Source organism: Sceloporus undulatus, chromosome 6 (assembly GCF_019175285.1).
Source record: "Sceloporus undulatus isolate JIND9_A2432 ecotype Alabama chromosome 6, SceUnd_v1.1, whole genome shotgun sequence".
Classification (NCBI taxonomy): Eukaryota; Metazoa; Chordata; class Lepidosauria; order Squamata; family Phrynosomatidae; genus Sceloporus; species Sceloporus undulatus.
The window spans coordinates 84572128-84598633 of record NC_056527.1 but is presented as its reverse complement, the minus strand read 5'-3'; the positions used below and the strand labels follow the sequence as shown (position 1 = coordinate 84598633).

The 26506-nt window shown below is 39.8% G+C and overlaps 1 protein-coding gene and 1 pseudogene across 2 annotated transcripts in view; both read right to left on the bottom strand.

The window, feature by feature from the left end:
* Positions 1 to 26506, bottom strand: part of NSF (N-ethylmaleimide sensitive factor, vesicle fusing ATPase) — an 84361-nt gene that overhangs the window by 33082 nt on the left and 24773 nt on the right. For both annotated transcript variants that reach the window (XM_042475017.1, XM_042475016.1), the window contains exons 5-10: positions 23599 to 23765; positions 22533 to 22640; positions 21447 to 21522; positions 12493 to 12648; positions 1167 to 1366; positions 49 to 214 (exon numbers count right to left, since the gene is read on the bottom strand). In XM_042475017.1, the coding sequence (XP_042330951.1) occupies positions 49 to 214; positions 1167 to 1366; positions 12493 to 12648; positions 21447 to 21522; positions 22533 to 22640; positions 23599 to 23765 (873 nt within the window). The remainder of the gene's footprint in view (positions 1 to 48; positions 215 to 1166; positions 1367 to 12492; positions 12649 to 21446; positions 21523 to 22532; positions 22641 to 23598; positions 23766 to 26506) is intronic.
* On the bottom strand, positions 18806 to 19007 carry LOC121935829 (annotated as a pseudogene).

Here is a 26506-nt window from a genome sequence, read left to right as displayed (position 1 = left end):
AGCTATGGCAAAGTTTTCTACCCAAAACAGATCAAGACATTTTCATACCAATGACCAAGATGTTATTCAGCTGCTCAACCCCATCAATTTTGGACAAGAGCTGGTTCACAACTGTGTCATGGACGCCAGTGCTGCCTGCCATACTCCCTCGCTGTTTGCAGATGGCATCAATCTCATCAAAGATAATGATGTGGACACCACTGTTTGCACCAAGCTAGTGAAGAAAAAAAACCAAAGCATGTCATAAATTACTATGAAAAAGGCCTTTGCCACTCTATTCTTCTGTATATGTAGACAGGAACATTGCTAGTCCCAGCCCCAGAGGGGAAGCAATTCCAAAACTAAGCAGCAGTCACCTAGAAGGCATGCTCTTTGTAGCCTTGGCTCAGTTCACAGATTGTAAACTTAATTTGGTCTTTCCAAATTATGTTAAAAGTTGTAGCAAAAGAGAGAGGTAGCAATGTTCATTAAGAGAGATGCTCTTTAAATCATTACCAGCACTTTGAAAGGAAACATAGGCCTGAAACAGATGGGCCAAAAGGTCTGCCATACGACTATGTTGGGGGCATGGTGTTTAGACTATGTACAGCCCCCAACTGCATGGAAGCTGCACCCGGGGCTGCTTAAGGTGCCCCAAAGCCAGCCACAAAAGGAGTGGTTTGCCAGTCAGATTGAAAACCACAGTGAGGCCAGGCGCGTGTAGTTTCTGCGGCCCTGGTGTGAATGGTGCCAGAGCAGCTGCAGCCCACTTTATCAGCCCCATCTCCTTGAGGCCAAAGTTTCCCAGCCTGCACTAACATAAAGGATTGGGGTCTGATTTTTAGAACCTTTGCTGCATCAAAGCAAACCAGAGTCATTATGGATAGAACTATACACTATGGAGGCTACTGAAAGCAGGAGCTCTGAGTCTCTCTACCATTTCTTTTCCTTATAATATCTGTGGTTGTTACAATGCAAGGTGTGAGTCACACTAAAGATTTCCCCAAACGTGCTGTTTGCAAGGGCATGAAAGATTGCAACACAGTGATGTAATTACACATTTTACAACAGGAGATTTTCCAGAAAAATGGAAAAACAAATAATGCAGAGTTGCATCATATCATATTCCAGACTGAACTCTCATCACAAAGTACCACCATCTTAATCTTTGGTTCTTATCAAGTTACCCTTTTTTGTTCTTCTTCAGCATCTGCAAAGAGCTTGCGAATGTTGGCCTCAGATTCGCCAACATATTTGTTGAGGATTTCAGGTCCATTCACTATTTTCGGTTCTCTGGCATTCAGCATCTTACCAATCTGCCTGGCCATCAGAGTCTTACCACAGCCAGGGGGGCCATATAAGAGGATGCCTTTCACATGCTTACAACCTAGAAGGGTAGGGGAGAAAGAAAGAATTAATAATCAAGTGGAAATATTTTGTAGTCAGTTACACAAGAGAACACTGCACTGCCTTTGAGGACAGTTGGGAAACTGCAGTTAGTGCAAAATACACCAGCTAGGAGGCTTAACTGGTACTCATATTATGTTTTACCAGTATTTAAAACACTACAGTTGGAATATCAATGTATACACAGATACACCTCGAAGTGCCATTCCTTACCTTTAAAGCTATCAGTCTCTTGGGTCTAGAACAGACAAGATACTTGCTCCTGCATGAACCCACCCAGCAATTAAACTTTTCTCCAGACACCCTGATCAAACTGCCTTCACATTTCAAAGCTGGATGGGTAAAAAAAAAATAGAGGCCTAGTTCAGATGTAATACTACATCATCGCCAGTTCTCTCTAATGACCAGTGAAATCAAGAGTGGGAACCATTGGCTGGCTAGATGTTGTCAGACTACAACTCCCAGTATTGGCTATGGTGGTTAGGGCTACTGAGAGCTACAGTCCAACAACTGGAGTTCAACACCTATAGTTTAAACAAATCACTTTTAAAACATTCAGCATTCAAAAGAAATAATTTCTCATTCTTAAGAACACTCAAACTAAAAAGAAATGTTGAAGGATGAAGTATTGGCTGGACATGGTATACCAAGAGGGAATCAGGGAAGGAGAGCAGTGTGGCATAGTGGTTTGAGTATTGGACTACTACTCTGGAGACAAGGGTTCAATTCCCAGCTCGGACATGAAACCCACTGGGCAAGTCACATGCTCTCAGCCTCAGGGGAAGGCAATGGCACACCTCCTCTGAACAAATCTTGCCAAGAAACCCCCGTGATAGGTTAGCCTTAGGGTCACTATAATTTGGAAAGAACTTGAAGGCGCACAGCACACACAGACATACATATACATATGAGCCGTAAGTGCAATGTAATCGCCATGTGGTATTCTCAATCATGTATTCTCTGTGATATTCTCTGTAACAAATGTGTGGCTTCATGCCCCCTTGCAGATGCCTGGGATTGCCTTGTACCCAAGTCATGTATGGTACCCACTTGGCAACTCAAATCACTGCAGGAGCATAAGTAAGGTGGGCTTGCTCCCTGGTTTGGAACAACAGACTAGCTCCAAGACAGGCTGAGTCACAGCAATAAATATGATAGTAATATTGACATTTGTGAACATTTTTAAAATGAACCTGTGTTGTCATTATCTTGATGGGGAGATGGGTAGAGAATCATTTATTAGTCAACTCTCTGGCATTCAGGAGAGACAGGCAGAAAAGCAAACACACACAATGTAAATGGGGGAGGAAAGAAAAATATTACTGGAGGTGAAAGACTAATTTTACACATGAACCAGCAAGGTGGTGATAAATTAAAAGTGATCCTTGTCAACTTAGTGTCATGGAAGAGCCTGTTAATATGGGGAATACGATCTCTTGTGTAGCCAGAAAAACAGTGAGGCGGGATTTGAATGATGAGTGATGCCAGTGAAGGGGAATCCCAGCCTGCCGAGACGAGAGAGGCTAGAAAAAGGCTATGAGCAAGTTGGGACAGATTTTGTACAAACAGGTTCAGGGAATTTGTTGTCAGGCAAGCCAGATGGATGTAATCCCTGTTGCTGTGTTAGTCCTCTTGCAAGAAGAGGCCACAAGGCAGGGGGAAGCATCCAATGTCTTCCCCTCTTCGAGATATTCCCTTAAAGTATTACAGAGAGTTTACATATGTGTGTACAAATACACTTTATGGCTGTTCCAAAAAAGGCAACCCTTAGTGGTTGTAAGACTACATTCTGAATGTCAGATGGAGGGAACAGGTATATCAGCATTCTCTGAGATTAGTCACATACTCTGGCTGAGATTCTCTTGGGTTCTTCCACTGGCATAACTACACTGGTGGAGGTGGTAAGAAGAAAAAGGCTACGGATGCAGCAGTGGCCAAGGAAGGAAGCCAAAACAGCCCACAGCAACAAGGAGACTGCCAGTTCCAAGCAGCCCATTTCCTAAATGCTTGGGAGCTTGGTTTTAGGGGTTTGGAACCAAAAACTGGGAGAGCTGCCTTGAGAAGCACCTGTTTCACGCCACAGGCAATTGTCGAAGCCCCCCACTTCATCCCTTTAAGCCAGCACTTGCAGCCAGCAGCCTTTCCCTACCACGATCTCCAGTTGTTTCTTCCCTTCCTTGCCACCACTAAGTAACAAGTGCAACCACTTGTGTAACTGGCTATTGTGTGAACAGAATGTGCCACCGGGATTCCCGCCATAACCAGTGTCTTCTTATCTTATTTCACATCTTAATTATCCATGTTGCCAACTCAGTGGCAAGAAAATTGAATTTACATAACAGACAAATTTGTACTGTCCTCAACATCTTGTAATTTAAAATATTCTACTTCTGAACTTGGGAGGCTCATCCTAAGCATCTAAGGTTAATATATTTGATATCATAAACAACTGCAGAGTACCAACACTGGACAATTTGGACAAATAATCAGGGCTTCAGGAAAAGTAGCACAGCCCACACAAAAGAGGCCATCAAGGCACATATACCCTCAGAATATATAACCCCATTCCACAATCCTACTCCCAACCCACAAGTTTTAAAGTGCTGGGTAGGGTGATGGTTTGCAATTTAACTCTGAAAGACCTCTTGAGAAAGAAAACCATGAAGATACAAAGCTGCTATATACAGATTGCCACCACGACCCTATCCAGCTTCCAGGCCTCAGATAAGGAAGGCTTCTTCTCAGCCTAATTAACCAAAGATTTGGGTGAAAATATGGAAAATCAAACCAAAAGACTCAGCACATTGCTTCCGACTGTAGTCAGCCAAATGCCTCTGGCAAGCATGAAAGCAGGCCGTGAAAGCTACTGTTCTTTCCATTTATTGTTTCCAATTTTATTCAGAGCTATATTGCCTTTGGAACATGTTATTTTAGACTAATAAGCACTAAAACCTAATCTCAATTCTTAAATGTGTCTTAGGGCTGGTACTAAAGGAGTGGTAACTGCATGCCTCTACCCAAATCCAGAGTTTTTCCAGCCCCAAAAGAAGCAGCAAAATGCTGCTCTTTTCAGGAGCGGAAAAAAGCAGGTGTTTCCACAGCAACTCTTCTCCGTACTTGCAGCATATGCTGTCTGAACACCACGCCCCAGAGCACTGCAATGCTGCCCACTGTCTGGTCGGGCAAGCAGCATGACGTTGCCTTGGGGTTGGTGTCGGGGCATGCATCATCTAAATCCCATGCCCCCACACCACCCCCAAGATGGTGCTTACTGCCAGTCTGTTTCAGGCCTTAATCCCTCTTTAAAAACCAGTGGCAGCCACAACAGCATGTGAAAGTGAATTCTATAAGTTAATAGCCACCTTGGCTCCTGGGAGAAAGATAGGATATATATATATAAAATAAAACAAATCAACATTATGAAGAAATATCTTTTTTTAAGTCTGGAGTCTAGTGCCAATCAATTTCACTGGGTAATTCTTGATGGAGTGTTACTAAAGAGAAGGCAAATACACTTATTGTCTTCAACAGTATTCAGAGGAATACTGATGCTGGAAGGTGTGATTTTAGGATTAATGAACATCAGAAGTTAATCTTTATTCTTAAATGTGCCTTAATCTTTCTTTAAAACCAGTGGCAACCATCACATCTTGTGGAACTAAATTCTGTAAATTAATAGCCACCTTGACGCCTGAGATGGGATATGCATAACATAAAACAAACCAGCATTATGAAGAAATATCATTTTTAGTCCTGAATCTAATGCCAGACAATTTCACTGAATCACTTCAGACAGAATGTTGTGAAAGAGAAGGCATATCTCCCTGGAGCTCAGTCATCCAGTAGTTTGTTTTGGTGAAGACACAACACAGTAGACCTGGGATCTCATACATAACAAAACCCACATGACCTCTCCCCCACGCTCTCACCTAACATCAACCCAGAAAGCATCTCTTAACAAATTATGCCCACCTGGCCAACACGGAAGGCACTGAAAACGTGAAGGCAGGCCTCCTTTCAAATAGGTAAGTGATGACAAATTTCAAAATGTCACAGCTCAGAACCGCCCTGTAGCTCCTGTTGCACTCAAGCAGCCCTTGCTTTCACAGCTTATCTCTACTTGAAGAGAAAGGCAAGCTGTGTATCCAAATGTCAAGACTGTTAACAAAGACTTATAAGATTCAACCTCTTCTTCGTGGTGGATATGTGTAAATAATTCTTTCTGAAAACAGGCTTGTTCCCCAAATGAAGGTCACTCACACAGCATGCCAGACTTATCAAGAACCTTTTAATTACCTGCTCACTCATATGCAACACAAATCCACATCATAAAAACTATTTAAGGTATACAAACAGCTCCTCAAAATAACAGCAACAGTTAAAGCAAGAGCCCAAGACAGCACTGTTATCACCATAGCAGACTCTGCAACCAAAGGAATTCTGAGTAGGTTGAGATTTGGCACAAATGAGATCAAAACAACCTTCTTCTGACTGTATCTCACTATGGACATTTGCAAAGGTCAGCTAGATGCCATTTACAGGATTACCTATTTTGTTATAGCTCCATCCCTCACCATACGACTCAGGTGCAAGCATAAGTGACATTTGGATCCTAGGAACAAACCTCAGTGCTAATAGACTGAACTTTACTGAGTATTTCATTTTGCAGCAGGTGTACTCACAAAAGGCACAGACACTAAAATGTGAAGGGGTAAAGGTAGGTGATCTGGGAGACATTATCATTTAGACAGCATTGTGAGTGTACACGGTACCCTCCAGAGCTTATAAGTGAAGGGAGACAGTTTGGTGCCTCCTGCCTTTTCAGTTTACAATCTAAATTTTCAACAGTGCGGAAAATAACAAAGAAAGGATGGTCAGAGTGAGATGTGAACAAATGCAGTTTCCTGTACTTGGACTTGGTTATGGGTGGGGATTAAAATCAAGAATTTACCTAAAGGCCATCTTGACAACAAAGTGGCCTGATTTATTCATGCATGTAATTTAGAGGCTGCATAATATCAGGTAATTCCTTGGGCACCATACAAAGTAAAACAGCTTCAAAACATATGAATCACATTACGGTAAGCAGCAAACTAAGCTGAAAACAAATTAAAAATACAGTATATCAATTGATCTGGGGCACTAAAAATGAGACAGTGAAAACAATATTGAAAATCACATCATTAAAGAGGCCTGGGAAATATATGTAAAGCGTTCTTGCCTGGTGCCCCAAAGACATCAAAAGGGAATCAGGAAGACAATACCACTGACAAGGAGGCACTAGGCCTTCTGTTTGTTTCTTCATCTGAAGGTGTAGATGCACCCAGAAGAAGGGCCTCAAATGATAATCTAACAATAGGTAATGTAGATAAACCTATTGGCATTATTGTGTATAGGTAGATAAACCTATTTGGGATTATTGTGAATTGTTATTTTATTGTGTATTGTTATTTTATTGTGTATTGGACTGTTTCACTGTAAGCTGTAAGTCAAGGTGGGAATTGGTTAGCTCTCCAGATACTGTGAAATATCTAACCAACATAGCCAAGTAAGGAACATTGGGAGCCTCCATTCAAAACCATAGGAGGGCCACACACAATTCTTTAGGTACTTAGGTCTGAAATCATAAAATGCTTGTAAAAATCAAAACCAGCACTTGGATTTGGGCTTGAAAAGTACCAGCATAAGATGTTTGTAATGGGAGTCCCAGTTAGCATTCATGCAGCCATGTTAAACATGATGTTTCGATTTACTTGTCCTATGTTATTGCTGTCCAGTACTGAGGGTGGGGGGGGGTGTCAAGGAAATGAAACATCTTAACACTGCAAGACAAGGGAAATTTTACATGTGGAAGGGAAAACAATAAATAAATGCAAGAGGAGATGGAGAAGGGGGTTGATGCTTGACAAGCCTCCAGTGTTAGGATGAAACCAAAGACCACCTGGAGGAAAAGTGACAATAAGGGAAGATAAATTGGAACCAATGGACCCTCTAGGATTTATGCAAACTGAGAACAATTATCTCTTTCTGATGGAATGCAAACAAAAAGAAAAATCAGATGAAAGCAGGAATTCCTAACACACATACAGAAAAGCCCTGGGCTACATAGTAAAAACTGCATACATTTTTTAAAAACCTTGAGCCCAAAAGTGGGACTCAAAGCTTGCTTTTTTAATTTATTTAACCATGTTTCATTTGCTGTAATTTTAGGCTTTTAGCAAAATCACAGCCACAGAGGAGACAACCAGCAGCTTCATCCACTAAAAGCTTCAAAATGAGAAGGCACCCAAACACCTGCTTGAAGATTACAGGAAAGGCCACCAGCATGGATGAGCAGCAGCTCGCTGGAGCTTACTCTCAGCCATCAATTGTGGGCAGCATTTTAGAAACTATGGCTGTTCCTCATCACTGGGAATTTGCTGCACATTTTAGCTAATAAGTAGACAGGTACTTATTGTCAAATACCAAGCTATAAATCTAGTCTTTCCCTCCATCTGTCTGAAATAACTGTCTGACACACAAACTGGCAAATGCCTATCACATCAAGCAGTCAGCTAATGTTACATGAGATAATCTGGAGGGCCCTGCACAAGACCTTGGGAAACATGCTTTTCTGGGCTACAGCATTTATAATCCCCTAGCCAGTGTAGCCACTGGTCATTTTGTCTGGGGAATTCTGAAAGCTGTGGTGCAGAAAACTCCTTTTCCCAGGCTCAGGGCGTGTGCACTTGTGTTCTTCTCTGCCTTGCATGGGCATTCTGCTCCTTATTCTGCTGCTTCTTCTCAACATTTAGTTTTACACATAGGCTGCATCCACACTGCAGAAATAATTCGGTTTGACATCATTTTAACTGCCATGGTTCATTGTTATGGAATACTGGAAATGGTAGTTTGTTGGGGCACCAGAGCAGAGCTAATGTTTGCTAATCAAAGTTTGTGCTTCAGCACTGTTTCCCAACACAATGGTTTGTAAACTGTCCTTTGGAATAACTAATGTTAAAGAAACAGCAGATATGATAACTCTAGGAAGCTTCAACATTTATATGAGAATCCCTCATTTAACAAAGCCTCTGACAGTGAAACTTCTTTGTGCAAAGTTTTTTTATGCCCCAACCCCTTTGTAAACTGCTTAGGGAGTGCTTAAGTGCACTGATAAGCGGTATAGAAATGTACTTGCTATTGCTATTGCTATTTCCCCCTCATCTTCTTTCTAGCAAAACAGAGAGAAAGGCAGAGAGCAGATAAGCCTTACCAGGTACTACCAACATATTTTAAAAAGTGTATGTCCAAGTCTGGACATCAAAATGGGAATCATAATAAAAGTGGAGGCTGGTAAAAGAAAACGTCGTTCCTGGATACAGTTGGAACAAGCCTTCAAGTGGTCTCCAGGAGGTTCCAAATGTTTCTGTTACTTATGCAAAATTTACTTAGTTATTTCTTTTCAGGCGTGCATGTTACTAATTTTGAGTTTAAATGTTTGTTAAAACACATTTAACTGCTCTTCTTTTTTGTGGTGTAGGAACCGATCCCTATTTCTTCTATGTTACTTCTGCTTCTGGTAGCAATTCTGCTATTAAAGAAGGAATACCTAACAACACATCTACTACGTTAACTGAGGTATACCTGTAGAAAGATGTTACTGCAAGAGGGAAAATGCAAACTATCCTGACTGCCTAATCCTTGCTAGGTTGGTCAAGTAGAGTGACACATCTGTTCCTGGCCATTTTGGCAGATGCAATGTGTTAATGTTTTTTCTTTAAAGCATTAAAAAAAAAAGGGGGGGGGGGACAAATCCTTCTTAAGAGGACCAGTGATGGCCTGCACCTTACACTCAACAGATGGAAACTTTATATAATGATAACTTTCTCTTTCCTAGCAGAGGAATTCATAAAAGCCAAAAATCTTTTAAGTTCCACAGAATATAGCAAAATGTATTAGGCAAATAACCAAGATCAAACAAAGGATGTATTAGCAAACAGCAATCTTACCAGTTTATGTAGTAAATTTATTTATTAGCAATTTATATGAGATGTTGTCTGACCAAAGCACAGAAGGCATTGTGTTTTCACTGAAAACTAACAATATTAGAGCTTTATCACATGAGAAAACAAAGTCGATGTGGAGCCGGAAAGTAGTAGCTTTCTCCATGCCTTACTGTATGACACTGTAATATTTTAAGTTCTCTTCCCACAGGAGACAATTGTCAAAGTGTGTCCCTTTTTTTTTCTAGCTGGAACAATCCGTTTGACATAAGATTCACTTTGATGACCATCTCCTACAGGAGGAAAACTTAAATGCTATGATGTCAAAGCAGTAAAGCATGGAGAAAACTGCTACTCTCTCACTCTCTTTCAGCTTTGTTTTTTTCATGCAATAAGGCTCTTAGAATCATGGAAGGATCAGAGGATCGGGATCTGAGAATAACTGAGGGAATATGGGAAAGACATAATAGATGCATGAGCAAGGACTGAAACAAATGGGGAGAATAATGTCTCCTTATGCATGCTTTACACCTCCAAGACCCAGGCTACACTACAGTGCAAACTCTTCTGCTATAGTTTTTGTGGGTTTTTCAGGCTATGTGGCCATGTTCTAGAAGAGTTTATTCCTGACGTTTCGCCTGCATCTGTGGCTGGCATCTTCAGAGAGGGATCTTCTGCTATCATTTTAAGACTCCTTCTGCAAACAAAAACTAGAAGTTTGATTTTAATGTGTACCCAAAACATTACTACAAAAGGACTAAAACAGGGGGTAAGAATTGTGTGGCCCTCCAGATTTTGAACTCTAATGACCACTAGCCCTAGCCAAAGGTGAAGAATGAAGGGAGCTGCAATCCAGCAACATCTGGAGGGAGTACAATTTCCATACCTGATCTATATCCTTCCTTAATCATATATTCTTCTTGTACCCCAATATATCAAAGAACCTCAAATTCTGTAAGACACAAATGGACTGGATTTTCTCTCAAGGACTATTGGAAAGCGATTCAAATTGATCTTATCAGCACCTAAAATATTTTCTAATTTATTATGAGATTTTGTAGACTGCTCAATTCGCTGTCTGGTGCAATGGCACAAAGTCCAGAAAAGATTATTCCACAATAAATTAACTCATATTTAAGGTGATGTAAGGTTCCTTGCTGTTGATGTAACGAACTTAATATGGCTACCCTTCTAGTGTTGGAGCTCAAGACAACGTTTGCTGCTTAGTTCAGAACAAAATAGTTCTTCCAAAAGCCTACTATACTCTCATTAATTTCAATGTAAATGTACAGGAGAACTTCCTAATAGGCAGGCTGCATGGCCCAGTGTCAGAGTCAGCTCCAAGCTCTACCACCCAAAATCCATTACCTCAGTAATTTTGCCTCATGTTAGGGTTCCCTTTGCAGATGTGGCACACTAAAGCTGATTTATAAGGCTCCTTTCCTCTTCTTGGATTTTATAAAAGTTATGGAAGTCATAGAATCTGAAGCCAACTGCAATGTTGAAGTTCGATCTAGCCAGGTTGCTGCTGGCATATTTATTGCTATTCATTTGAGAGGCTCAAGAAAGGCAATGAAGAGAAAACACAAAAGGGGAAACGATCTGTAACTGCTACTATGCAGAAGGCTGAGAAGCTACTTTCTTCTCTTTTCCCTCTCATGAATTATTACAGCAGACCTTAGCAGATGTCAACCTGGCATTTGAGTCCTGAAATATAGTTGGAAGAGCAAGTTATAACTAATGCAAAGAAAAAGGATGAATGTCAGGAAGCGGCACTTTTCTTCAAATTTCAGATAAGCTCCTTTTGCCTAAGGGTGGCCTGTCGAAGAGAAAAAGGAGCTGGAATGGGAAGCTTAAAGCTCTGGTGGCTAATAATAAGCAAGTGCTCTCATTCAAGAGTGCCGTAACTTGCTGTGAGAGCAGGGGTTCATCATGTAGGAAACTTAGTCTCCATTAGGAGACATTAGGAGACTCAGCTGAGAAAGATATCCCTACTCAAGAGTTCAAAGACATAGCTGTGTTAGTCTGGAAAATCAGTATTCAGAGGGATTTTGCAAGACCTTTCAGCCTAACTGAAAAATAGAAGTTGGTTGCATGAGCTCTTGTGAGCCTACTTCCTCAGATGCAGGTTCAAGTCTACAAAAGCTCATGCAATTAACTTCTATCTTTCAGTTAGGCTCAAAGGTGCTGCAAGATCCCTACTCAAGAGGATATCTTGGAGAGCTGGGTTCATGGCTGGGTGGCAAGGTTCATAGTGGTTAAGATGAAACAATTCTATGCATAACTATAGAGAGGAGACTGCCTTTTAAATATCTGGCATGAACCATTGCTTTGGACGTGCATCCTTCCAATTCTCCTTTTCCACTATTTCCATACTCTAAAATTAATAGTTTGGAATGTCAGAGCAAAGTGTACCTCCAAATTTAACTCAGAAAGGACTGTACTTCAATAATCAGCAGGTTCATCAGTTTAGAGTCACTGGAATGGCCAAGTTGCAAGAAAAAATGATTGTGTGGGTTACACCTCTTCATGATGAGTTTGAATTATTCAGAAGGGAACCTCGTTGTTTTACCAGGAACAACTGTAGCTGCTTATGTATCTACCATCCTGAAGGGAAGAGTCCTCTGTTTCACTTTGGTCTTTGGCTGAGTGAAATTCCTGGGGCTTGCCAGCAAGGGTCTGGTGCAACACGAACATCCTACTGGTCATGCTGGCTTCATCTTTCTGATAGAAGCAGCCTGTTCCAAGACTATTAAGCTCTGAAACAGTATATTACTTTACCTCTAACCTATAAAGCAATGCCCAAGTTTGTACCACGTACTAGGTTTTCAAGGCTTCCTATTCTAATGGAATCCAATGCTTAAAAATGTCCTCCGTCATTCACTTCCTACTGCTTAAGAAACACATAATATTTTAGCCTTCATTCTCCACAGGCCTAGCTTTTTTATATACCTCTTAATACTATCAATCTCTTTTCTATCCATTCTTAGCCAACTCCTATTTCAGGTTCTGCCTTCTCCCTTAACTCATTGTTATTGTTTTGATTTGTAAACTTTCTGTACTGCTAATACTCTGATGTGTGCTTAGCACAGTGATGCAACTTCTCTTTATGTTTGGTACTCACCCATCTGCTCCACAATCTCAGGTGGGAACACTCGGGAGGCAAATGCACGCCGAAAGATGTCTGAAAATTCCTTATCAAGACCTCCAATGCCCATCTTCTCAAAATTCCAGTCAGGATTAATGATAGACTGACGATTTTCCCTAGTTTTTGATTTTCCTATAGAGAAGAAATAAGAAAGAAGAGAATTCAGGGATGACAAACTTATCAACACATGGAAAATGTGCAGAATCCTGTTTTCTGCATGCAAGATCCAAAAGTCATCTTGAGACATATAGGAACATATATCCTGACGTGTGTGTGTGTATTATGAAGTCAGTAAAGGTGGAGAATATGGTTAAGAAAAAGAGCCAGGAATCCTAATCTCAGCTGAGTCATGAAACTACTGAAGAATCTGAGGAAGCCACTATCTCTTGGCTTCAGTTCCACTTCATCATCCAAAGTGAGCCACTGATTTTATAATCCATCCTATTTATGTTGTTACTAGGAATGGAAAAATGCAAAATATAATTCATTTCTAGAAATAGTACAACAGCTAGGGAATTATGTGAGGCGGAAGTTCCAAGGTTAGTGGGCAGCAAATAAGTTTTTAAGGGAGCACAAGATCTTCAGATGTCTGAGGATGATAAAGCTGAAGAAACAGAGATTACATGAAACCAGGGAAGGGGATATAAACACAAATGCAGTGGACCATTAGCATCCACTGGGGTTTGGTTCCAGGACCCTCCCCCCCCCCCCGGTGGATACCAAAATCCATTGATGCTCAAGTCCCATTATAAACAATGGAAGAGTAAAATAGTGTCTTTATATAAAATGGCAAAATCAAGGCTAGCCAATTGGAGTGTGTGTGTGTGTGTGTGTATCAAGTATTCTCAAACAGTGAATGTTTGAATCCATGGATAAAAAATCCATGCATAAGGAGGGCTGACTGTATGAAACAGAGAGGGTTAGGTGAAGATTCAGGAATAAAGATGCATCTTTCCCACTTATCCATGAAAGACAAAATTGTACACTAAGCCACGAAATATCAAAGCCAATACATTTAGTCACCCATACAAAAAGCAATCTTTAACTGTTACACAGGAGCACTACAGATGCTTTTCTATGCCAGACATGTAGCAGCTGTTGTTGGACCCTATCACTGATTTCAGTAACCCAGTTCTGTACAACCATTACAAGTAAAATCATTACCCCAATTTTCCTGACACCAAAAGAGAAAAAGAACATTTTAAAAACAGTATCTCATAAATACCGGTGTGAGCTTATACATACATTTACTTAAGAAATAAATCTCATTTTGTTCAATGAGATTTATTTCCGGGTTTGTGCACAGAAGTGAAGACTTAAAAGCTTGAGATTTAATCATTGTATTTTAAATTTTTAGTTCTATTATTATAGCATAATAAATTGTTATTACCTTTTAAAGTAGACTTTAAACTTCATACATAGGATTGCACATTTTTATAATACTTCCTTTGCTTAGCTCCTTAACATGATACTGTTTCCTTCTAAAAAGCAAGTAATATGTATGTGGTACCTTAAAGACTAAGTGATTTGCCACTAATGCCAAGATTTACCAACCTGAACCTTGTGCAAGAAAGACTCTATTAGTCAGAAAACTCTTGAGGCTGATTTTTTTTTTCTCAAGTACCAGAGCTGAAATGCAGTTTACAATCCTATCACATAAAAATCAACTTTAGGGGACGCCATGCTTTTTCATGTCAGGAATATAATTAAGGGTAAAAAGGAGTTATTTTGTTACTGCCCTTGGCTATCAGAAATTATTGCTGATTTACTGTGAATTATCTGGAAATCAATATTCTTCTCTACTTTTTATTGCATTTGACAAAAACTAACTGAATTTTTGTGATGGCAACAAGCGATCTGTGCCTCAGGAACCTAAAAACATTTAATAGTTCATCTTCTGCAAAGGAAAGGATAACTGTCCATTTGGTAAGGATTAACTACAGGGCAGGTGGAACACCGGAAAGAGGGAAGCAAATTGAAGTAAAGGGAGCAAAGTGATGCAGAATGGTGATTTAGGAAACAGGCAAAAAGGAGAAGAACTGGAGCAAGATAGAGCCAATTAGAGGCAGGTGCTAAAGAAAAATAGGATTGTAAAAATATTACACAGAGTGAAAAGGAATGAAATGTTGAGTACACTGGCAAAAGGGCAGCAGGCAGCAAAAGAAAGCTTGGAAGCTGGAGATTGTGTGCCACAAATGAGGCTTAGGACTGATAAATTTAGAGCTTAAATTGAGAATTAGAACTTCTGCCTGTTCTGACATCTACTGTTACAACAGTTCTGGGATCCATCACACCCAACATGGAGTAATGAAAGACAAAATGAAATGTCGGGAAGCCACAATGGATATTACACGCTGATTTGAAGTAACTGTCCAGTTCTTAGACTGCAGACTTCTAGAGTTTAATTTATTACACTTCCTTTTCTCCTACTACATTGTGCCAGTACACGGCCTTTCTCTTTTACTTTTCTTATTGTCTACTGCCACATGCTGGCCATAGGTGGCATTTTAAATTTTGAGAACAAAATAGATTGTGGCTACTGTACTATTGCACTCAGGATATAATCTTTCATTTGATTAACAAATAAAGATATTAACAAGCTTCTATCAGAATTAACAAGTGCTGGTGTGATATGGTTTGTTGGATTAGGACTCTGGAGATGAGGGTATTCCGCTATGGAAACCCACTGGGCGGTCTAGGACAAGTCACATACTCTCAGTCTCAGAAGAAGGCTATGGCAAACTCCCTCTCAACAATTTTAGCCAAGAACACCCTTTCATAAGTTCATCTTGTTGCTGTTGTTGGGTGTTGTCAAGTCGTTTCTGACCTATGGTGCCCCTAAAGCAAACTTACCATAGGCAAGATTTGCCCGTGGCAAGATTTGTTCAGAGAGGGTTTGTCAATCCCCTCCTCTGAGGCTGAGAGAGTGTGACTGGCCCAAGGCCACCCAGTGGGTTCCATGGCCAAGTGGGGATTTGAACTCTGGTTTCTATAGTTATAGCACCAGGCTGGCTCTCATTTTAGGGTCTCCATAAATCAGAAACATTAAAGCATACAACAACAATCAGAATTAACAGAAGCTATTTTTCAAAATAATGATTCTGATATTAAATAACTTATCAGCATCTTCTGGCCTCCCTCCATTCCAATTGCCATTACTGTGGCCTGAGGGAGAGAATAGCAGCCAGAATCTTCTGCCATCCTGCTCTCTTTTGTTTTGTGTCTTTTTAGATTATAAGCCTGAGGACAAGCAATTGTCAAATTAACAACTGTAAGCCGCTCATGTAAAGTGTCATGTATACCAATGGTACTATATAAATAAAATATGATAATAACAATAATCTTCTCCAAGTTTAGTTTTTAATAAACACTTGTACCTATCAAGGTATTAAAAAAAACAATCCTTATCAAAGCATCTAATTGCTTAAGGTAAAAGAAGGTTCAAGACTGACCTTAATGAAGAAATTGCCACCAAAGGCTACTACCAACATGACAAAGCCAGATGCAATGGGAAATCTGCACAACTACTATACCTACTATGGACATACTATGCTACAACTATCAAATCTAAAGGTTACAGGGAAAAGAATTCCCCAGATCCAAATCACAAAGTCAAAAACCACAGAATTAATGTAAAGCATCCCCAGTCCATGTTCCGACTTGTTTGCAATGGTAGTAATTATCTCACCACTGTCCCAAAAGACTACTGTCAGCTAGACGCACTTTAAAAGCAGCAGGAAAATGGGAAACATTAAAGATTCTGAACTGAGATGCTCTTCTTCCCAGCCAATGGAGAGCAGGGCTGTACTTATGCTGCAGTTTCACAGGATCACTGAATGACACTGAATAGGAAATTCACCTTACACAGAAACATTAAGCTCACTTGGTTAGGGCACAATTCAAAGATATAGCTATGTTAGTCTGCAGTATCAGCATGCAGAGAGATCTTGTAGCATCTTTGAGATGAACTGAAAGAAAGATGTTGGCAGTGTGAGCTTTCGTAGACTTAAGTCTACTTCCTCAGATGCATTTGACCTTTCACAGTAGGCGAGGCTGGCCCCCTGTCTGCTTTCTTTTTGCTGGCAAACTAAGACATTTTTATTCTAGCAGGTTTTTAATATATACGTAATCATGTCAGGGTGGCTTTTATAAGGGTATGTGTTTTAGTTATGCTTTTTAACTTTGTATATTTTTACATAATTTTATACTATATTAAGTTAGATTATTTTAACTGCTTTTACTTTTTTATTGCAAAGTTTTTAAATGTTTTCATCTGTGAGCCACCTTGGGTCCCTTTCTGGGAGAAAGGCAGCACACAAATGAAATAAATAAGTAAGAAACCCTGATTCCAGTATCAAAAAGCAACATTTCTACTCCCATGGCTGAAAAGATATCGATTTCCAGGTGTGCGGGCCATGCTTGTTGAAATTTTAGAATTCTAGTTTCACTAACGTTTGCAGTGGCTCTCTAAAGCATGGCAATTCCTTGCACATATCTTTTTATCTTCTAGCAAAACTACAACAGATTATGTAAGATAAGAGAAACTCCAAATTTAAAGCTACTGAATATGTGGTGAAATTAGATTGTTCCTGACATTTTTTATTTATTTAAAATATAGAATTTAGAATTTAGGCAAAGAACATAGACTGCCTGAACACTAGATTTAGTCATTTATTACTTTTTAGGTACAAAACCTATTTACCATTCAGGCTATGATCTACTCTATGATCAGGACTACTTCTGTAGGTACATTCCTTTCCTCTACAGAGAGGTTTGTTCTCTATTGCTGCTCAAACATCTCCCATTCCTTGCCATGCACGTACATATTAAGGTGGCCAGCATGCATCTGAACCAAGCATTGTTGTCTTCCTCCCAACCTGGCCCACTCACCCAACCAGCTTCTTCGTGCCTTCCAAACACAGAGAACAAATGAACAAGAACCAGAAAGCAAGTGTGCATTCAAGTGAATGAATCTGAAACAGATTGCAAATTCTTGCTGGATACTTTGGCATAATCCAACTTCCCTGTAGCCTGACCTATCTTCTCCTGCAGTAAGAAACAGGAAGGTGAGCCAGGCACAACAGTCTATTCTTCAAGGTCAGACCTCACCAACCATATGCCCCCTTGACTATGATGTGCTTGACTATAGCTCCCATCATCTCTAGCCTCTGGAGAGCACTAAGCGGATTCAGAAAGATGTTCCTTCCTTAAGCCAATCACCTGAGAAGAACCTAGAGAATGATGTGAGCTTGGTCAATTAAACTTCAGCATACAGTGGTACCCCGGGTTACGAAATTAATTCGTTCCGCGGCTAATTTCGTAACCCGAAATACCTTCGTAAGCCGAATTCCCATAGGCGCTAATGGAAAAATAGCTCTCTGCTGCCCTCCGGTGGCGGAAAATAGCGCCGCGGTTTTTTCGTAACCCGAAGAAACCTTCGTAAGCCGAAGCAATAAATCCCTATGGGATTTTTTCGTATCCCGAAAAATTCGTAACCCGGCGCATTCGTATCCCGGGGTACCACTGTACCTCACAGGATGGGCTTTTGTTTTCTACCAGAGCCAAGAATGGGTTTTGTTCTCTGCTTTGAGTTGAGTACATTCAACATCTAGTCCCTTTTCAGTTTTTTCCCTCAGCCTGAAAAAAATTATGTGATCTAGCCCCTTTTCGTTTTTTCCCTTTAGCCTGAAAAACATTATGTGAAGTTTTAAATTATATGGCACATCTACACGATATAGAGGCTTCCTTTCTTCCACCCTCCAAAATTCTTCCTCTGGCCAGATTCATTTCCAGTGCTTCAGCAGCATTCTTGGAATGCTGGAAATCACTTCTTAACCGCTATCTGATACTTAGAGGTAGTCAGTATCCGGAAGCACAGATCCACTTCCATCACAAGTGGTTCCATTCTTATCAATATTCCCTATGGGAAAGCATGTATTTTAGTGTAATTTTAAAAGGTGCTTAGATTCTATTTATACAATATGTAGCATCCAGGACTAGGATGGACAAAATATGGCACATTGCAAGTACCACCTAAGGTTTTGCAAGGCCCTGGTATTTTTTTAGAAAGAGCTACTTTGCTCTAAGAAACTTTCAGGGGGAATGAATGATCATTTCTTGTCAGGGGTGAAGCAGACTATTGGCTTGGAGCAGCCTCTGGCTGTTCCAGCCCCAGTCAACCCTCGATTGGCCATGAACCACAGCCATATGCAAGTGTGTGTTTTAGTTATGTTTCAATTTTTTGTATATTTTTAGTGCTAATTTTATATTGTTTTAATTAGATGACTTTAACTGTTTTTTAAATTTTACTGTAAATTTTTTTTAAATGTTTTTATCTTGTGAGCCACCTTGGGTCCCTTTCTGGGAGAAAGGCGGCCTAAAAATGAAATTAAATAAATAAATAAATAAATAAATAAGTGTGTGGGGGTGTGAAACTTGAAAAACAAAGCCCAAATCTACACTTGATCTTAGCCAAAAGGCCGAGAAGCGATTGTGCTGTACAATTATTATTTTATTGTTTTTTATTATTTTATATTGGTCAATGACCGAATAAACAGATTGATTGATTGAAAAAGCCCAAATCTATGGATGACACTGATAAAAATATGAGGTGAAATTTGGTCCTTAGAGTATCTATTTTCTATGCTTATTAAGGACCATTAACAGGCTCTCCAAATCACATAAAAGAGGTGCCTGTGCATATGTACAACATGCTGCTGTTGAGTAGCTATACATGTATATCCCACCTATTGCCCAGTCAACTCAAGAGCTGGAGAAGAGAAGACTGAGAGGTGACATGATAGCTATCTTTAAGTATGTATATGTAGAGATGTTACGTTGAAAAGCTCTCCTTTTCCAGAATCTCATGTGTCCTTTTAAACTCTCTGTTACAACAAGGAGTGTCTACACCATTTCACGTGGACGTTTTTATGTAACTTGGAGGTGGCCTCTGAGACCTGTTTTATTTATTAGCTCCATTTATATCCAATTTTCCCTCCAGTTTGCTCAAGGCAGTACTTATGGATCTCCTCTTCCCCATTCTAACTTCAAAATAACCCCATAAGATTGAGACTGAGGAAGGACCAAGGTCTCACAGCAAGTTTTAGCGGCTCAGTGACAAATAAAACCTTAACAACTAAAACCATCTCTTGATTGATAGTTCAACAAGCTAACCACTACAGCACACTTACTCTTTAAGTAGTTATTTGTCCAATCCTTATGCAAGTTAAAAAATGGCATCAAGTGGGGACTTTCAATGTGATGGCAAAAAAGGAGGCAGCAGGTCACAGGAGCTAATGATCTGAAGCCACGCTGCTGAGTCAAGTAAGGCAGAAAATATCTGCCTTCATACTTCTCTGGTAAGAGAGGGAAGTATAGGGGCTTGTCAGGGACCTGGTCCAGAACCTCTCTGTTGAGAAGACAGAGAACTCTTCAAGACAGAGGACTGAATAGGATGAAGAGCTGCCACAACTCAAAAGAAGTTTCTGCTTTTTCTCCTTACTCTCTCACCCAGTTAGCTCTATGTCTCAGAGATCAGTGTTCAGTGTTCTTCGTTTAGCTCAGCGTTTAACATAGCGCTCCACTCCACTCTGCTCTTTTCTCTCAAATGGTTTCAACTGATTCTTTGCATTTGCAATTGTTTCTTCTCACAACCACTCCCTTTTTCTTTTAATGCCAGCAAAAAGCTGGGTTTGGGGCGTAACATGCGACTGCCATGGCCTCATCCTGGCGTTCCCTTAAGGACCATCTGTTTCGGGGGGGCCCTTTATGTCAAAATCTAAAAGAAAACTTCCTTAAAATTCTTCATCTTTGCTACCTATCACCAATCAGACTTAACACCATGTACAAAACAGGAATTACAAAATGTTGGAAATATCAAGACATACAGGGTTAATTTTTCCACATGTGGGGCACATATGAAGATGCCCAAAAATATTGGAGGAAAATTCATAGCCAAATTAGAAAAATTACACAAGAGAAAATACCCTCTACTCTGGAACTGCACCTTCTTAACATGACCAACACAATCAATAAGGAAATAGGGAGAAAACATACAAAAATAATACTATATATGGTAACGGCTGTGAGAATACTATATGACAGTTACTGGACGAATGAGAAAACACCTGCAATTGAAGAGTGGTTAATCAAACTAAAGGAAATGATGGATATGGACACACTAATTGTGTTAATGAGAAACCAATCAGTAAACTAATTGGAAGAAGATTGGAAACGTATAAAAAACACTGGGATAAAAAATGACCAAATTCAAAAAAATAGTGAAAAATGAATAATATCTAGCAGAGAAAGAAAACAGAGAAAAATCAGGAAATATTTAATTAGTTAAGAACAAGGGGAAAGAGGTTGGAATCTAAATCTGTTATCTACAGAAACATTATCAACAATAAGTAGAAGTTTCATTCACTTATAAAAGAAAGAGAAATATCAAGGAAAAATTCAAGTAGGAAGTTTTTGCAGTCTACTGGGAAGTAAATTAAACAAGAAATATAGTTACCTCTTTGGATCAGAACGATGATTAAGGTCAACTGAGATTACCTGATTTGCCAAAAAGATTAACATCTACTAACATGTATTTCTATGTTAATTGATTTGTATTGTGTAATGTTTTTGATGCTGAACAGTATTTTTGTCTGTGTGTGGTTATTATGTTGATATTTTTGTAATTTTAAGAATTAAAATAAACATTTAAAATATTGGGGGGAAATGCATCGGGTGATCAGGCAAGCAATTTTTTAAAATATGCATTCATTCCTCCACTTCCTGAATCTGAAATTACTTACATCAATATGTGTAAAAATGCATCCAAGTACAAAACAACTTTTTAATGGGTTATATATTATATGAACTTATGGAGAGGGTAGATATGCTCCTGTATGGAATTTACAACTATTACATATTATTACACTTACCAATGAGAGTGAGGGAAGAGCTCTCTGCCTTTTCAAATGCAACTTGACTGTTCCCAACAACAAGACCAACTTCGATCTGTGCATTGGGAGCAAAGGAAACCCACAACTGAAAGCCTTGAAGTATGACAGTCTCACTTAATATTTTCCACAAAGCCTCACAAGGCAACAAGAAAATGATTTTAATACTAAAATAAGATTTCTAATAGCAGAAATCAGCAGGCAGTAGAATATGAAGTCATCATAACACAGCTGGCATTTTGCCTTGACAATATTCTTAGCACCATATGTCAAAAAGGATTATTGGTAGCAATCTGTTTCCTGCCCAGTATGCAAAAATAAGGAACGGGACTTGGAATCTGGAGTACCAGAAAGGAAATTGGCTGTCTGAACAGCCAAGTGTCAGAAAAGTACTATAATACTTTATTCAAGCTGGATGGGTGTAAGCATACCATATATACTCATCTATAAGTCAAGAAATTTATGCCCAAAAATATGGTAATGCTGATGATGGCAGCTCATTCAGTGACAAACACTCACAAATACACCTTCTTCCCCACTTTCTCTCTGTGCCTGGGAATGGACTGCTCAAAGCAGACATAAATACAGCCTCTGTCCACAGCCTCTGTCCACTACCAGGGAAGTGCTGAAGAGGCACCATGGACCTGAGGAGCCTCAAAGTTTTACTCTTGATTTATCCATGAGTCATACCAAGATCCATTACTTTGGCCCCAAAACTTGCCCTTGACTTATATATGAGATCGACGTATAGTCAGAATATACAGTAAGACAGGGCACAATATGAGGCAAAGCATAATAAGAGAAGACACTATAAACAAAGTTTACCATATTTACATCTGTTAAAAATAACAGAAACCTACAAGGAGGAAAAAAAAGTGTGCATTCAATCAACTAAGAGCTAATGCAACCAGCATGTTTTCCTTGGGGCACACACCCCATTGTTCCCTTCCCCCTCCCCCATTCATCCCTTGCACATAAGCAAGGGACGCGAGTTTAAAAACCATGAGAACAGAGGGAGGACTATACTTGCATGCTAACCTAAAACAAAGAGACAATTGGAGCGTTTACCTTCTGTTTTTTGCCTGTAGCAGGCTCTCCTTTAAGGATGCTGGGATCCATGGCTTCAATGTCCTTGACCAAGAGGCCAAAAAGTTTGTCATTAAAGCTGAAGACAAGCTGCAGGAACAAAATAAAGGGGGGGAAAGCAAGCAGTCACAATATTTGCATGCTCTTCTTTTGATTAGCAAGAAAGATAAACAAGCGAATTTGCAAATCAAGAAGGTATCTAAACATATTTTGCCCAGTAAGTTCCAACAGGATGCTTTATGAAGTTTAAGACTGTGCTGATGTCCATATTATAGAACATAACTACCCATTCTATGAGACACTGGGCTGCTGTTAAAAGTGATATTCACTGGGGGGGGGGTGTCTTTTTTGTCATTTGTGTGCTAATCCCAGGAAAAAGATACTTTCTAACTGTAGTGAAAGGAATCTTGATAGATCAATGCTTTACCAAGGGGCTCGACAGTTGACCCTGAAGGAGCAGCTTCCTGCCGCCCTTCAGCGCCGGATCAGGACCATGGCAACTGCTTTTCCAGCTCTAAAAAGGAATGGCACAATGCCGCTCCTTTTAGAGCTGCAAAAAGCTGCCCTTGTCGACAAGGTGCCGGCTTTTCAGCATTACTCTGATGCAGCACATGGTTGGACGCACGGCATAACATCAGCATCGAGGCAAAGAAACCTCTTTCACTGTTTCCTAAAACAGAGCTAGGGAACCTTTGGCCTTCCACAAATTTTGAACTGCAATTCCACAAAACTTTTCCCTTGAACAAGCTGCAGAGGGCTGAATGGCACTGAAATCCAAAATTCTGTGGAGGCAGCAAAGTTTCTCTCCATCCCATTCTAAAATAACTTTACTTACCCTTCATCATGGAAAACCTTTTCTGCAAATAAATCAAAGATTTCTAATCTAACTAGTAGATAGCACTTTTATCATTCTAATCTAGATGAACATGTAAAGCTTACTTACACGACTATTCAGGAAGTTGGCTATTTACAAGACTAGAGTAAGCCACTCTTCACAAGAGAGGAACAGCTGTATTGCTAAGTTAGAAACACACACACACAACATTACCTGCTGTCCAACTGTGAATGCCTGGTTATTGAACTGCTGGATGAACTCTGCTGCCATTTTGTCTGAGTCATAGGGGTTAGAGTCAACACTCTTCTTCTGCAGGAAGTCAATCTCAATGGTTATAGTGCCAATGCACTGCTTGGTCTTATCAAAGTTATACAAGGACACTATAGTGCAAGAAAAGAAACACAGACATCATTACACTGTAGTAGGATCCAAGTCCAAGTCATTCCTAACCATTCACTTAAGAAGAAGCATGTGGACAAAGAAAATTAATATTCTGGTACCACAACTACCATAATTCTTCACCACTGCCTATGCTAGCTAGGGTTGACAGGAGTTGCAATCCAGCAACACTAGGAGAACTACAGTTGCTCCCCCACTCTACCTTAATCATTAAAACAAATGCTTAAGCAATGTTTTCAACCAAAATAATGAAAGAATGAACACTGTATATTTACAATGTGCTTCTCAATTGTTTTAAGGTTTTGTGTAATACACTGCAGAGCAGCATCCTTGGAGGGAATACATTTTAATATCAATGAATGAATCACAAATTTCTTTTTAAAAAACAAAGCCTCCCCTTTATCTTCTAGGACCTCTTGAGTCTAAGAGACTGTTACAGGCTAGGATAGTTCAGTTATCCATTGTAGGAATAAACCTATGTAATACAGAGGGTAACCTCGTGTAACCTATAGAGCATATATAAAGTAAACTATAATACAGGAAGCTAGATGTATTAGTGTGTGCATGTGTTTGCATCAGTATGAACCTGGCAGCAACTTAAGTCTGGAGAAAAAGCATACTAAAAAGTAAAGAAGATAAAAGGTGAGAATGTCCACACTTCTAACAACAGTATGAGATGTAAACAGATGTGACCTATAGTAATCTCCTAGCAGATGTAATGCCTATTCACTTGTAATCAAAATGTGAGAAAAACCCTCCTAGCTGGTGCACTGGTTGATGCAATCAAGATGGCAGGCAGCAAAGGCTCCAAGGGTACCTTGAATGTGTCCGTGTGTGTGTGTGTGTGTGTGTGTGTGAGAGAGAGAGAGAGAGAGAGAGAGAGAGAGAGAGTCCCAACAGGGGACCCACAAATTGAATTCAATGAGGAAATTAATTTAACTCAATAGGAAGCAGCAAGAGGGCTTTGGTAACATGAAGCTGGGATCTCTGCCTTTCTATAGCGGTTCCAAATCCAGAAAACGCCAGAGGCAGTGTCCAAATTAATTTAGTTTATTTTTTAAGAAAGGAATTCACTTTCATAAGCTTACTCACTCGCTTACTCACACACAAAAGAACTAATGGGGCAAAGGTATGAGGTCTGCCTTCAACTGATCTTGACTCATGGTGACCCTGTGAATGAGACATCCTCAAGACCTTCTATCCTCTACCTCTCTGCTCAGGTCCTGTAGACAGATCTGTGATCTCTCTGATTGAGTCTATCCATCTGGCATGCAGTCTTCCTCTCCTTCTACAGCCCTCTACCTTTCCTAGCATCACTGTCTTTTCTAAACATGCCTTCTCATGATTGAAAAAGAGGTACACTGCCTACCAGAAGGATAGACTCAATCAAAGAGGCTACTGCCAAGTGCCTGAAGGAAGTATGCAGAGCAGTTGAGGACAGCAGGTCTTGAAGGTGTCTCATCCGTGAGGTTACTATGAGATGAAGTTGACTCCAAGGGAGTTAACAACAGCAACAAACCATGAATATCATTTCAAGGCTGGAGATTAGGCTGGCTTACTACTTTTTGAAATAATAGAGATTGTTGTCTAAAGCGAAGCAGACATAGGATTTAAATCCAAAGTCTAAATCACCTAAGTGCACCCCTGCAAATAGCTATATACTAAGGATCATTGTTCAAAAATGAATTTTCCACATTGTCAAATGCATTTAATCATGTTTATAATCTTTAAATACTCATTATATTAGAGACAAAGCTATGTTATGTATCCATGGCAGCCTTTTGATTTCTCCAATCCAATTAATCCAGTTCTTATACAGAACAGGATAACTGAGCAGAAAATACTGGCACAAGCCTCCCATGCAAAATTGCAACAATACAGATGCCTTGCTACTTAGTACATTTTTCTACCACACACCACCATAACTCAGCCATTTTAGAGCTGACAAAGCTGTTGGTAAACATGTGAAGTTCTATGTTATCAAACTAAATGCTACCTGATTGTAATTCTTAAAGTTTAAGAGAATACACCTGAAATTATTTGAAATGCCATATTATCAACCCATAGTACTGCAGTTTGTTGAAATAAAATTCAAAAGCAAGTTCAGTTAGATGGTCAAGCCAGACCCTTGGCTACTCCTTTGGTGCAAATCACTGTACACTGGAAAGACAATCTAACGATGGATGAAAACGTTTGTCTTCAGCATTATTATTATTATTATTATTATTATTATTAAACTTTATTTCTAAAGCACTGTAATTATACATAGCGCTGTACAAAGTCGGTAAAATTAAAAAGTATATAAAAGCCTGCCCAAGGCGTACATTCTAAGATAACAATAAAAGAGGAATAGAAAAATTACCATATAGAAAAGAAAAAAACAAATTAAAAACATCAAATATAAAACAAATCACATCACATCAAATATTGTCAGACAGCCAGATGACAATCACAAATTCCCTGAGAACGCTTCCCTAAACAATATGGTTTTCAGCTCAGCCTTAAAGCTGGTTAGGGAAGTGATGAGCCGTGCATGCAGAGGAAGAAGGTTCCAGGAATGAGGGGCAGCAAGAGAGAAGGGACAGATCCGGGATGGGGCAGAGGAGATCCTGGGTTGAAAGAGGAGACTTTGGCTACCAGAGCGGAGAGTGCGAGTAGGGATGTAGGGAGAGAGAAGATCGGTTAAATAAAGAGGGGCCAGCCCGTGCAGGGCTTTAAAGGT